A 12,700-nucleotide genomic window follows, 5' to 3' on the forward strand; every position below is an offset into this window, starting at 1 on the left:
AGCATAGAAAACTGCATTTTTTCCTGCTCAGTCAGGTAGGAGAAAAACTTAATGTACACTGTCTCATGTTTATATGCGTCTATACCTCATGTGGATTTCTTTACATCTATAAATCAAACAAACTTCATATGCTGATCAGCAAAGGCATGATTAGAAAATATGATTGGCATAGAAAAACTACAAAAATCTAATAGCAAGTTTTCAATTGTAATTCTTTATTTTGACATGACATGACTACTGATAAATAGAATACCGCTAAAAACTGAGAAGTACAATGTGTTTCCATTTGCCCTCTTTAATTTAGCTAATATCATTGTTGCATGGATTTCAGACAGTACTTTAACAACCAAGCCAGGAATTTGCTTTCTCAACTCCTACAACAAGTTTCTGCGTGTAGTCGTATTTGTAGACTTGTGGTCCCACAAAGAAGTAGATGAAGCCTAAGATGAGAAAAGAAAAAAACAAAAACAACAAAATAAGATTTTTAATATGCAAATGAAATAATTTACATACTGCATTTCTACTTTTTCATGTTAGATTTTCTAGATTTCCTTCCTCCAGTTTGTTGATGTTGATGTCAATGATTTACACAATGAGTGTCTCATATATATCATACAGAAAAATTTTAGTATATCATATCAAGCATTTTAAGTGGTAAATTATACCATTTAAATCTAAGTGGGGAACCACATGCTCTGCTCAGACTGAACTCCACAGAGCTGGTATTGAATTTAAATGAGCATTCATTTGCTACCAATGATAATGAAACTTGCAAAAGCCATTAAAACACAGCCAAACCTACATCCTAAACAATCAGACAGGATTATCACCTAGTACTGTTGATATGTATGTTAAGTAGTTACTGCATAAAGAAAGATTTAATCAAACAAAAAGCATGCACTTGGTAGGGTGTAATATTTTCCTCACCATCTTTATGAAGAGCTGCATTTATTGTGCTGTTGAGTCCAGGAAAGCCCTCACTGATGAACCTTGGGTAACCAAAATCCATAACCTTTCGGTTTTCGTTGTAACTGCAAGTAATGTAACCCTGTTAGAACTCGTGACTCACAATCATCTGTTTGTCGTTCAAAGATTGGACTAAACATGTAACTTGTGTACAGTGAACCTTTTCCTCTCTCTCCGTGAGGTCCAAATGACAGAGGGAATCCTTTAGTCATATCTGAGCCCAACTTTTTAAAAGTCCATATTGACATCTGCTTTGTCATTTGTCCCTGCTATGGCATTATACCTCCATTAATACCACACAGTCTTTAAACAACACTTTACTGTGGCTAAAATAGGAGAAGAAGAGTATAATTTGATTTAATTCAATTTGCTGTTCCCGCATACATGCATTCATCAAGTCTCTTCTTCCCCGAACTCATAAAAGAAAAACAAAGAAATGGCCCAAGGCATGATAATATAATCCTGTGGAGCAAAAGCAGTTGAGTTAAATCACATCAAATAATCAAGCTCAGCAAAGTAAAATGTCCTAATGTGTGAACCTGCCTGCAAATAAAAGTTTTAATTGCACTGGGGGAAACATTTACTTGATCTTTATCTGTCAAGGCTCGGCTGTGTGGCAGGCAGGAGGAGGACCCAAACGCAAAACTCACAGACACGGGGATGAACTCAAAATCACAGCTTTAATGCTGGAATGGCAGAACATAGGAAATACAAAACTAAACTGGGAAAAGTAAACTAACATACGCAGAGAGACACAGGGAGATCCACACAACATGAGGGACGACGTCACAGAGAGCACAGGAAAACACAGGGCTTAAGTACACGGGGAGTAATCAGGGAATGGGCCACAGGAGGGAGACACAGCTGGGAGCAATAAGGCTAACGAGACAGGGGAGAGGTAAAACTGAACACACTGACATGAGACATGAACTTTCAGAATAAAACAGGAAACTGACACAGAATCAGACAGGACACTGAACATGACAGGCAGACTCATGAGCAGACACAATAACACCATGGACAGACAGAGGGAACACAGAGAAGTGGGAGCAGGCAGGCAAAGAACAGAAACCTAACAAATGGCAAAATCACAACAGAATACACACTCGGAATGAACAAAAGCATAAGGAAACACAAAACACTGAGTCCTCAGACTCAGGACCATGACAGTACCCCCCCCTCAAGGGCTGGCTCCAGACAGCCCAAACACAGAAAAACAAAACCAAACAGAAAACAACCCAGGGCGGGCGGCGGGGGCCCAGGACGGAGGGCTCGGAACAGAAAACAAAAGAAGAGCACAGCAAACACCGGAGCCCAAGAAAACAACCCAAACACAGAGCAGTTCAGGGGGCCGGCCGTGCGCAAGGCAACGGCGGCGACGTGGGAACAGTTCAGGAGGCCGGCCGTGCGCAAGGCAACGGCGGCGACGTGGGAACAGTTCAGGAGGCCGGCCGTGCGCAAGGCAACGGCGGCGACGAAGGAGACGACGGAGCAGTTCAGGAGGCCGACCGCGCGGAAGGCAGCGGCGGCGGCGAAGGAGACGACGGAGCAGTTCAGGAGGCCGACCGCGCGGAAGGCAGCGGCGGCCCTCCAGTCCCAGGCGTGCCGGCCATGGCCCGGTGGGCGCAGGGCCAGACGAGGCAGCTGATGAGGATGCTGGACCAGACGAGGCAGCTGATGAGGATGCTGGACCAGACGAGGCAGCTGATGAGGATGCTGGACCAGACGAGGCAGCTGATGAGGATGCTGGACCAGACGAGGCAGCTGATGAGGAGGCTGGACCAGACGAGGCAGCTGATGAGGAGGCTGGACCAGACGAGGCAGCTGATGAGGAGGCTGGACCAGACGAGGCAGCTGATGAGGAGGCTGGACCAGACGAGGCAGCTGATGAGGAGGCTGGACCAGACGAGGCAGCTGATGAGGAGGCTGGACCAGACGAGGCAGCTGATGAGGAGGCTGGACCAGACGAGGCAGCTGATGAGGAGGCTGGACCAGACGAGGCAGCTGATGAGGAGGCTGGACCAGACGAGGCAGCTGATGAGGAGGCTGGACCAGACGAGGCAGCTGATGAGGAGGCTGCGGCAGACGAAGGCTCTGAAGAGGAGGCTGCGGCAGACGAAGGCTCTGAAGAGGAGGCTGCGGCAGACGAAGGCTCTGAAGAGGAGGCTGCGGCAGACGAAGGCTCTGAAGAGGAGGCTGCGGCAGACGAAGGCTCTGAAGAGGAGGCTGCGGCAGACGAAGGCTCTGAAGAGGAGGCTGCGGCAGACGAAGGCTCTGAAGAGGAGGCTGCGGCAGACGAAGGCTCTGAAGAGGAGGCTGCGGCAGACGAAGGCTCTGAAGAGGAGGCTGCGGCAGACGAAGGCTCTGAAGAGGAGGCTGCGGCAGACGAAGGCTCTGAAGAGGAGGCTGCGGCAGACGAAGGCTCTGAAGAGGAGGCTGCGGCAGACGAAGGCTCTGAAGAGGAGGCTGCGGCAGACGAAGGCTCTGAAGAGGAGGCTGCGGCAGACGAAGGCTCTGAAGAGGAGGCTGCGGCAGACGAAGGCTCTGAAGAGGAGGCTGCGGCAGACGAAGGCTCTGAAGAGGAGGCTGCGGCAGACGAAGGCTCTGAAGAGGAGGCTGCGGCAGACGAAGGCTCTGAAGAGGAGGCTGCGGCAGACGAAGGCTCTGAGGCCGGACCAGGCGAGGACGAAGACTCGGAGGCCGGGCCAGGCGAGGACGAAGACTCGGAGGCCGGGCCAGGCGAGGACGAAGACTCGGAGGCCGGGCCAGGCGAGGACGAAGACTCGGAGGCCGGGCCAGGCGAGGACGAAGACTCGGAGGCCGGGCCAGGCGAGGACGAAGACTCGGAGGCCGGGCCAGGTGGAGCTGCAGAGGCTGAGGCCGGGCCAGGCGGAGCTGCAGAGGCTGAGGCCGGGCCAGGCGGAGCTGCAGAGGCTGAGGCCGGGCCAGGCGGAGCTGCAGAGGCTGAGGCCGGGCCAGGCGGAGCTGCAGCACAGGCGGATGTAGCCGGGCCAGGCGATGACGAGGCGGTCGCAGATGGCGGCTGGACAGGCTCCTCGGGCCCTCCAGCTGATGCGGCGTGAGGCTGAACGGGCCCCTCGGACCCTCCAGCGGAGACGGGAGGCTGAACGGGCCCCTCGGACCCTCCAGCGGAGACGGGAGGCTGAACGGGCCCCTCGGACCCTCCAGCGGAGACGGGAGGCTGAACGGGCCCCTCGGACCCTCCAGCGGAGACAGGGAGGTGCTGGCCGGGCTCACTGGAACCCCCAGCGGACGAGGTAGATGGCGGCGTGGGAGCCGCGGAGTCCTGGATGAGCTCATCCGAGCTTCCAGCAGGAGCCGATGTAGAGCCAGAGAGGATTGGGACCCCGGGCTCAATGTTAAGCTGGCTAGAAAACTGCACTGCTACGGGGAACTGGGCCAAAGGTTCAGGTGCGAGCTGAGCTGCTGGACACACGGGGACCTGAGCTGCTGGACACACGGGGACCTGAGCTGCTGGACACACGGGGACCTGAGCTGCTAACGGTGGAGAAGTAAATGACTGCACAGGGGACTGAACTGATGTCTGTAGTAACGGTGGTGGTGAGAGTGGAGTAGGTGGTGGAGTTAATGACTTCACAGGGGAATGAACTAGAGGTAGTGACGGTTGTGGTGCTGGTGGTTGAGTGGGTGACTGTGCTAAAGGAGGCTGCACTGGGGACAGCAGGGCTGCAGGAGACTGCACTGGGGACACTGGAGACTGCACTGGGGACACTGGAGACTGCACTGGGGAAAGCAGAGCTGCAGGTGACTGCGCTAGAGACTGCAGTGATGGTTGTAGTGGAGGTGTGACGGGTGGAGGAGTGGCTGAAGTGGCTGCGGGTCGGGCGGCTAGTGGCTCAGCTACAGAGCATATTAACGGCAGGGCTATGGGTTGAATGACTGACTGAGTAGCAGCCTGAGTGGCTGGGTGAAGCGACGGTTGTGGTGGAAGAGAAACAGGTGGTAGTGTGGATGACGGAACTAAGGGCGACTGAGTGGCAGACCGAACTGATGACTGAAGCGATGGTAGAGGTGAAAATGGAGCGTGTGGTGGAGTTAATGGCTGTGCTAGCGGGGACACAGGAGACGCAGCTTGTAGCTGGGCAGCTAAGAGAGCGTCAGGAGGCTGGGCAGCTGATAAACTGTTCACATTACCGTCCGTAGCACAAAACACAACCCCTGAACGAATAGTCCCACGGTTCGACACAGAAAAAGAGTCCTTATTCACCACAGTCGGCGATGTAAAAGTCCGAACGTCCGGCTGTGGGGTGGCGCGCCCGCGGCGTGATCGACGCTTCTTCCCCGCAGATAGCTCCAAAGGGCCGGGCAAAACCTCATCCGGCCGGTGAAACTGACGCGGCTGCTCCAGGGTGGCTGTTGTCTGTTGCTGCTGGGCCAAGTCTGATATTTCCCGAGTTCGCGCCGCCTCCCGGGCTTCATTCAAATTGGCCAATAAGTCCAAACATCCTCTGACCTGGCGGAGATGAGAATTTCCTTTGAGGATTGCTTCGATAGCATTTATCCCCACAATCTTTGCCCTTGTATTGGAAGTGTGGGTTATCCACTCGACTAGGCGTTGGACACGTATCAGATCGCTCTCCCCGGGTAAGTCTGCTGGGTCCATGTTGTGGTGACGTTGTACTGTCAAGGCTCAGCTGTGTGGCAGGCAGGAGGAGGACCCAAACGCAAAACTCACAGACACGGGGATGAACTCAAAATCACAGCTTTAATGCTGGAATGGCAGAACATAGGAAATACAAAACTAAACTGGGAAAAGTAAACTAACATACGCAGAGAGACACAGGGAGATCCACACAACATGAGGGACGACGTCACAGAGAGCACAGGAAAACACAGGGCTTAAGTACACGGGGAGTAATCAGGGAATGGGCCACAGGAGGGAGACACAGCTGGGAGCAATAAGGCTAACGAGACAGGGGAGAGGTAAAACTGAACACACTGACATGAGACATGAACTTTCAGAATAAAACAGGAAACTGACACAGAATCAGACAGGACACTGAACATGACAGGCAGACTCATGAGCAGACACAATAACACCATGGACAGACAGAGGGAACACAGAGAAGTGGGAGCAGGCAGGCAAAGAACAGAAACCTAACAAATGGCAAAATCACAACAGAATACACACTCGGAATGAACAAAAGCATAAGGAAACACAAAACACTGAGTCCTCAGACTCAGGACCATGACAGTATCAGATACATGCCATCCATTTATTGTCTTACCTCCAGTAAATATCATGCATAAAGAAGAGAGTTCGTCCTGTTTTGGCGATGTGCACTGCTGCATCTACATCCTGAACCCAGACTGGAAACCCAAAGTGACTTAGTGCTCTGGGCTTTCCCTTCACAAGAGAGCCTTTCACTGTCCAGAACATGGAGTCTGTCCAAGAAAAGAGTATCCTTGTAAATATGCATTATTTGTTTATTAATATACATATGCTTTACACATAAAGATGCAAATAAAAACCTGAACTTTTTTTGTTTGACAATAATAAAATTATTGTCAAAATGATTCAATCATCAGAATTTTTTTGTGGCTTTTGCTTTTTTAAATGTTATTATAACACAGTTTAAGTGTGCATAACAATATTATTATTATTATTATTATTATTATTATTATTATTATCATCATCATCATCATCATCATCATCATTATTATTATTATTATTATTAATAATAATAATAATAATAATAATAATAATAACTTTAAATCACATTTAAAAAGTACTTTGTGCACAAAATCATACATAAAGAAAGTGCACATATCCCACCATCCAAGCACACAGTCAAGCTTACATTCTTACATTTGTTCATACATGCACAGACTGTGAGAAAGGTTATGGAAACACTAATCTAGAAAAACGAGTTTCTAACAGTTTAAGAAAACCACAGATTCAGTCAAACTGAAAAGGCACTACAACCTCAAAAGTGTGGTCACTTCTGGATTTAAAGTAAGAATGTCAAAATGCCCAGATCAGATAAGGTCTCTGCTGCATAAGCAGGAGCTGCAATGTAGGGCTTTTTAGGTAATTGTTCAAATTTCTGAAATGTATTCAGAAATTCCCATAAAAGCAATCGAAGTTTAGCAAGCATGTTAGGCTTAACAGAGATTTACAGATTTGCACTCAGGAAAGCAATGGTAGGAGCCAGAGGTAACATATATAATGAATTCAGAAGTGGCTCAAGGATTGAACCTTGAGGGACTCCACATAGGAAGGAGCATATAAAGGTGTATAGTTATTACTATCAATTCTAAGGTTTCTGCAGTAGGAAAGCTATTTGGGAGCACTACATAGAATTATGGGGTAGGGCACAACAGAGCCCAAGATTTATTGAAAACTGTGACACTGTGTGGTTACCATGAATAAGGTAAGCAGTGGATCTGCGAGGTACCCAGAAGGCAGCATCAATGCTGGTTTCAATCTTGGGCATAAAGTTTGAGATGGGACCCTCCTTGATGTCATCCTCATGATTATGCTTAATCCAGAGATACCTGGCATGAGGAAATATTGTTAGTTAATTTATTTTAAAAAATACAATGTTTCATGTTTTAAATAGTATTTTTAAATCTTCTAATGGTGCTGTGATGATTTGACTAAAGGGTACGGACAGCTTCAAGCAAATTAGTCATCAACATGCCTTTCTCTAAAGAAGAAGGTGGAATCCCCGAGAGTGGAAACTGCATCAAAGGTCAAGTCTGCTGCACATTTGTCCCGCATGAGTCGAGGGAATAGTACGCTAGACAACCAGTTGTTACGATGAAAGTTTGTCAGAAGATTATTTAGATGACCTCTGATAGGACCTAACACAGGCAAATATAGATATGTTAATTGGGAAAATTATTTCACACAAAAACTGCATTTGAATTTGAGGATTACTCAGGAATACATCCAAAGTGTTTACTGTAAAGTGCTTTGATGCTGGCTACATCTTCACTGGATAACAGGTTTGCTGAACGGAAGGGTTTGTAGTTTGGAAACATCAGTGACTCTCGGTTTCTGGAATGCTTCAGACCCAAAGCATGGCCAAACTCGTGAGCTGCCACTACAAACAGATTGAAACCTGAAACAGCAAAAAGAGAAGTGCGTTCGTAAAGATGTGATTGATTTCCAGCGTTCTTTTTTCCAATTTTATTTCTAGTTTGGTTGGTTCAGCACCTGTTTCTCCTGCTGTCCAGCGCTCAGCATCATCAAAGTGTGTGTCCCCGCCGATTCCTGACCCCGGACCGAAAGCATGAGCCAGTGTCCTTCCAGGCCCGTCAAATGGAAACAAGTCACCGTGTGCTAAATGATACAATCCAGGCCAAACACGAAACAGAAACCAAAGAGAAAACCATTTTCTTTCATGCCAAAAGAAAATTATAGGCTTCTCTTCACCTCATTTGAATGAGTCAGTTGAGTTTAGCAGCCAGTGCATGATGACGCTACCTTGGTTAACAATGAAATTACTACTGCAGTTTCCTATGTGTACAATTGCTGCTCTGTTATATTTGCATAAGATAATAGGCTGAGAGCTGCTGAGAATTTCTTTTCTTTCTGTTATATTCCATGACTGTACCGTGTAGAACAAAATACAAACCCACCATAGCTCGCAAACTCCACCATGATGTCAGCATTGCGAGTGTTTGACCTGACAAACGTCAGACTGCTGGCTCTGGCCCAGACGCTGAAAGCTGACTCTATCAAAGAGTCCACAGTGCTGCGAGGCAAATCTCTGGTGTATCTGCCAATGCTACAAGAGCAACACACGCTGATGAATATCAAACTGCACACGCAATACAAATGTATTGTAGAGAGCACCATCTTTCTAGGCCAATTCTCTATTTCATAACTTTTGAATGTGATCCAGATCTGCAGCAAAAATGAATGGTCTCCCTTTTTCTCCATCCAACTCCTCACCAAGTTTCATACATCGTGTAGTTATTGTGTAAACTTCCTGTTAAAGAGTCAAGAGAAGGGCACTCAGGGGGTGGAGTCATCCACTAAAGCCAATGCCCTGTCTCACTGTTTTAAAGAGAGAGATCTGGAGCTGTGCCACGGTTAGGTTATTCCTGCAAGGTTTTGTGAAATAAAAATTTCCGTGATACCAAAACATTACACTAACTTGAATAAAGTCTCTTTTTTAATAACAACAAAAACAATTGTCTTTCTTTGTTACTCTTTAATTATACATTTACTCAGTATGTAATCCAGCAGGCATGCCTCAAAATGAATCTGCACAGGAATGTATAAGGATGTCTCAGACAGTGTTACATAAGTTAAAGCATGTATGGTCAGCTTGGCACTCTAACAAGCCCACAGTGACCCTCAAAGCCAGAAGTCCCAAACCAAAAGCCATAAGGATTTGTGACAGTGGCTATTCTCCATTTCTGCCAAAGGGTTTATTGTCTTCTTAAAATGATCCTCACATATTTCTGAGGTTTGGTGAAGACAGCCAGACAGTTTGTTTTTTTATTTCCCCCCTGAGTTCATTCAAGGTTAGACATGCCCACTATATAACATTCATTTCCAGATAGTTTTCATTACGCATGATCATTAAGCATCAGTGAAGACCACAGTAAATACCTGTAGGTGATGACATTCTTATTCCAGCGCGTCGTCTGGGCGTGGCTGTACTCCTCCACGTCTGGAACGCCACATCGAGGACTCCTCATCACCTCCAGGGTATCCGAGTCCAGTCTTCCCGACACATTCAGCCCAAAGAAAATTTGCATGTCTTTCACCTTGGAGGTAAAAGAGAGGCCGCTTCGTTTCATGCGCCCCAGAGGATCATTTTGTAGGTGGTAATAGTGCTGGAGATAGTCCTTAAAGTAGATTTAAGATCAGATAGCATTTTGCACAAAAGAGGGTTTGATTCACTCAACAACAAAAAAACAATTCTGCACCTTTAATAAACAGAAAGCAATCATTTTAAATAAAATGCAACAGAAATATATAAATCAAATGTTTATTAATTCCAATAATTAATCATTAAGAAAAATGTGGTTGGCGTAAACTGACTGAATAGTGGAGTAATTTAATTAGCTAAAGTCAGAATTTTGGATTCTTAATTTTAACCTAGTTACTGCAAAACTTTATTCTTGTATCACAACATGCATTACAGATTATGAACTGCTATAAAACGTCTGACTGAGCTATCATGGCTTCAACATAAATGCCCTTATTTTCAGCATCAACTATCAATTACACTTGCATAAAAAGTCGGCACAAGATGGAACAAAGACAAGCAACTTGCTTCAAAGGAAAAGACAAAAAAAAATAGATGTAAGGAATTAAATTGGGAAGAAGAATGTGAAAATGGGAATGCCAAGCAAATCTTTTAAAGGATATAATATAACAGCATCAAGGGCTGAGAGGGCAGTGCAGTTGTGTACCTCCACCCTCCACCCACATAAAAACAAATGTAATAAAAGGAAATATCTTAAAATACGCACAGGAAATAATGCATCCTTCCAAATTCTTTAACCCTGCAGTAAAATCACTGACAATTTAGCATGACTTTGCATCGTACAAGACATCAATTCACATGCAGTCCACTCTGAAAACATTTGTAAAAGGAGCTCGTGCAATTATACACTTACTGTGGCCAGCTTCAAGTCAGCCTGTGGTTCTGGTGTAGGAGTGCTTTCTTCCTTCGGTGTAAATGTGGGTGCCGTAAAACCTGGACCGGGCACAAGCAAGACCAGAACACAGCAGGAGAGCAGCATGACATGCATTTCACAGAATTAACGCTGCAGTGAATTGCAGTGGCCTAGTTTAAGCATGTGGAGATGGAAGTTCTGGTTAATGAGAAAGCCTTTTAAATGGTCATTGTGACTCATACCACATGCAAATCCCAGGGAAGCCTCTGACAGCACTACAAAATTAGGGAGGAGTTTGGAAAGGGCCAAGGACAAAAAAAAAGAAGAAGAAGAAGAAAAAAAAAAGAAAAAATGACATTTGAACATTTTTGTCACATGACATGTTTGCACCAATGATGGTTTAAATCAAATAAAGAGCAGTGCACAGTTCCAATTTCAAAATCTTGTTTCAATTCAGCAGATATGTGAAACCAGAGCGAGACACGGCGCAGTCGGAGTTTTTAACTTGCAACACGCTGGTTCACAGATAATCCTGAATCAGTGGTGAAACTACAACATGAGGCAACATAGAGTAAAACATTCCTCACTATGTGCTCATTGCCATCGCTATGAATGGGCATGGCGCAAACATGTTTATTTTTAATTTACAGCATTAATAACTAAGCAGTGATAGAGTAATAGTGATGGAGCTTCTGTGGAGGAATCTCAGCTTAAACTCCTTCCAGACTGATGCAACACGTCCCACGCGTTTTAGGTCTCCTAAAATAACCCCATCGAGGCCAGCTCTCGTCCCCATTTTAGCAAATGCATGTCACAACTCTGAATGAGAGAGTTCACAGAACAGGAGCCTAAATTGAGAGGGAGGGGATTAAAGCCTCATTGGGCATCACCCGGGGTGCTTAAACTGGCAATGGTGGTGCTGTGGTACTTTCAGGCTACAATTAAGGTTGATTGGTCATTGTGGAGCGTTATGGGGCCAACTTCAGCAGACCTTTACAACGTAGCCTACACTGTTTTGTGGAAAGAAAGGAAGATTTTTGTTTTAAAACATTTATTTTGGGGCTTTTCTGTCTATATTTGACAGTTCAACAGTCAAGAGTAGACAAGAAAGAGAGGAGGAGGAGACACACAGCAAAGAGCCCCAAATTGAATTCAAAATCAGGCTGCTGCACGTCATCAATATGCACACCTAACCCCAATCCCAACCAGTGAGATAAACTGGAATCTAAAAGAAAGGAAGATTTTGTGTTCCAAGCAGAAAAGAGGAGGCACTAACATCATTTTAAAGCAGCCATGATGAAAGAGGTCACAGGCAGCAGCTGCAAGGTTACAAGCTGATTGGGATCACAAGTAGGATCAATCCAGTTTGTTACGGGTTTAAGAATTATCTTCTCCTTCCCCTCTACCCCCAAATGGTCGCTTCAGATCCCTGAGAGGGGTTCTGCTGAGTTTTCTTCCTGTTAAAAGGCAGTTTTTCCTTCCCACTCTCACAAAGTGCTTGCTCTCAAGGATACAGCAGGGTTTTTACCTTGAGGTGACTTGATGTGATTTGGTGGTATTTAAATAAACCTGATCCTGGGTTTTGGACCCAGAGGTTTCAATTTAATTTATTATTGTATTTAATATCACCTTAATGTCTTGAGCCTTAATTTCTTGTTTCAGTTAGAGCATGTTTTGCTATTAGTATTTTATTGTTTATTCTATTTAGCCTCCTGTTACTGTCAAGTCTCCCCATTGTGTTAAGTTTGTATGGTAGTCTGTTGTTTTTGTTTACTTAATTACTGCTTTGTATTTGGTGACATGTTTTACTTAAAAAAAAAAAAGAATTTAATTTTATTTCCCCTCTGTCTTGTTATTTTGCATTGAGTTCAGCATTGAAGCTGATTTTCTTTAGATGTTTGGGTCCACATCCTGCTTGCTACACAGCCAGATGTGACAAAACCTGAAAACTGAGTTAAAAAGTATAAACCTGAAAGTTACAAAACTTTGAACACCTGACAGATGAGTTTACAGCAAGGCACTGTCAATAACAAGGGTTGTTACAGTATCAGAGATTATCAATACAAAACTTCAATGACCAAATGAATTCCAAATAATATTTTTACCA

The 12,700-nt window shown here is 45.6% G+C and overlaps 2 protein-coding genes across 2 annotated transcripts; both read right to left on the reverse strand.

Moving 5' to 3' along the window:
* Window positions 1–240: 240 nt before the first annotated feature.
* On the reverse strand, window positions 241–10,948 carry mmp20b (matrix metallopeptidase 20b (enamelysin)). The gene is made up of 10 exons (XM_085245608.1): window positions 10,594–10,948; window positions 9,578–9,816; window positions 8,596–8,744; window positions 8,171–8,296; window positions 7,917–8,075; window positions 7,653–7,815; window positions 7,373–7,506; window positions 6,237–6,393; window positions 928–1,031; window positions 241–440 (listed from the first exon to the last, which is right to left on the reverse strand). The coding sequence occupies exons 1-10, from the start codon at window positions 10,726–10,728 to the stop codon at window positions 340–342; spliced, it is 1,467 nt and encodes a 488-aa protein (XP_085101734.1). The 5' UTR covers window positions 10,729–10,948; the 3' UTR covers window positions 241–339.
* Window positions 1,244–6,197, reverse strand: LOC146559549 (uncharacterized). The gene is made up of 2 exons (XM_085245151.1): window positions 3,690–6,197; window positions 1,244–1,292 (listed from the first exon to the last, which is right to left on the reverse strand). The coding sequence occupies exons 1-2, from the start codon at window positions 5,609–5,611 to the stop codon at window positions 1,244–1,246; spliced, it is 1,971 nt and encodes a 656-aa protein (XP_085101277.1). The 5' UTR covers window positions 5,612–6,197.
* Window positions 10,949–12,700: the final 1,752 nt, after the last annotated feature.

Source organism: Mchenga conophoros, linkage group LG14, assembly GCF_057382185.1.
Source record: "Mchenga conophoros isolate Kocher_MC1m ecotype Shallow Benthic linkage group LG14, M_conophoros_male_GT1.1, whole genome shotgun sequence".
NCBI classification, from domain to species: Eukaryota; Metazoa; Chordata; class Actinopteri; order Cichliformes; family Cichlidae; genus Mchenga; species Mchenga conophoros.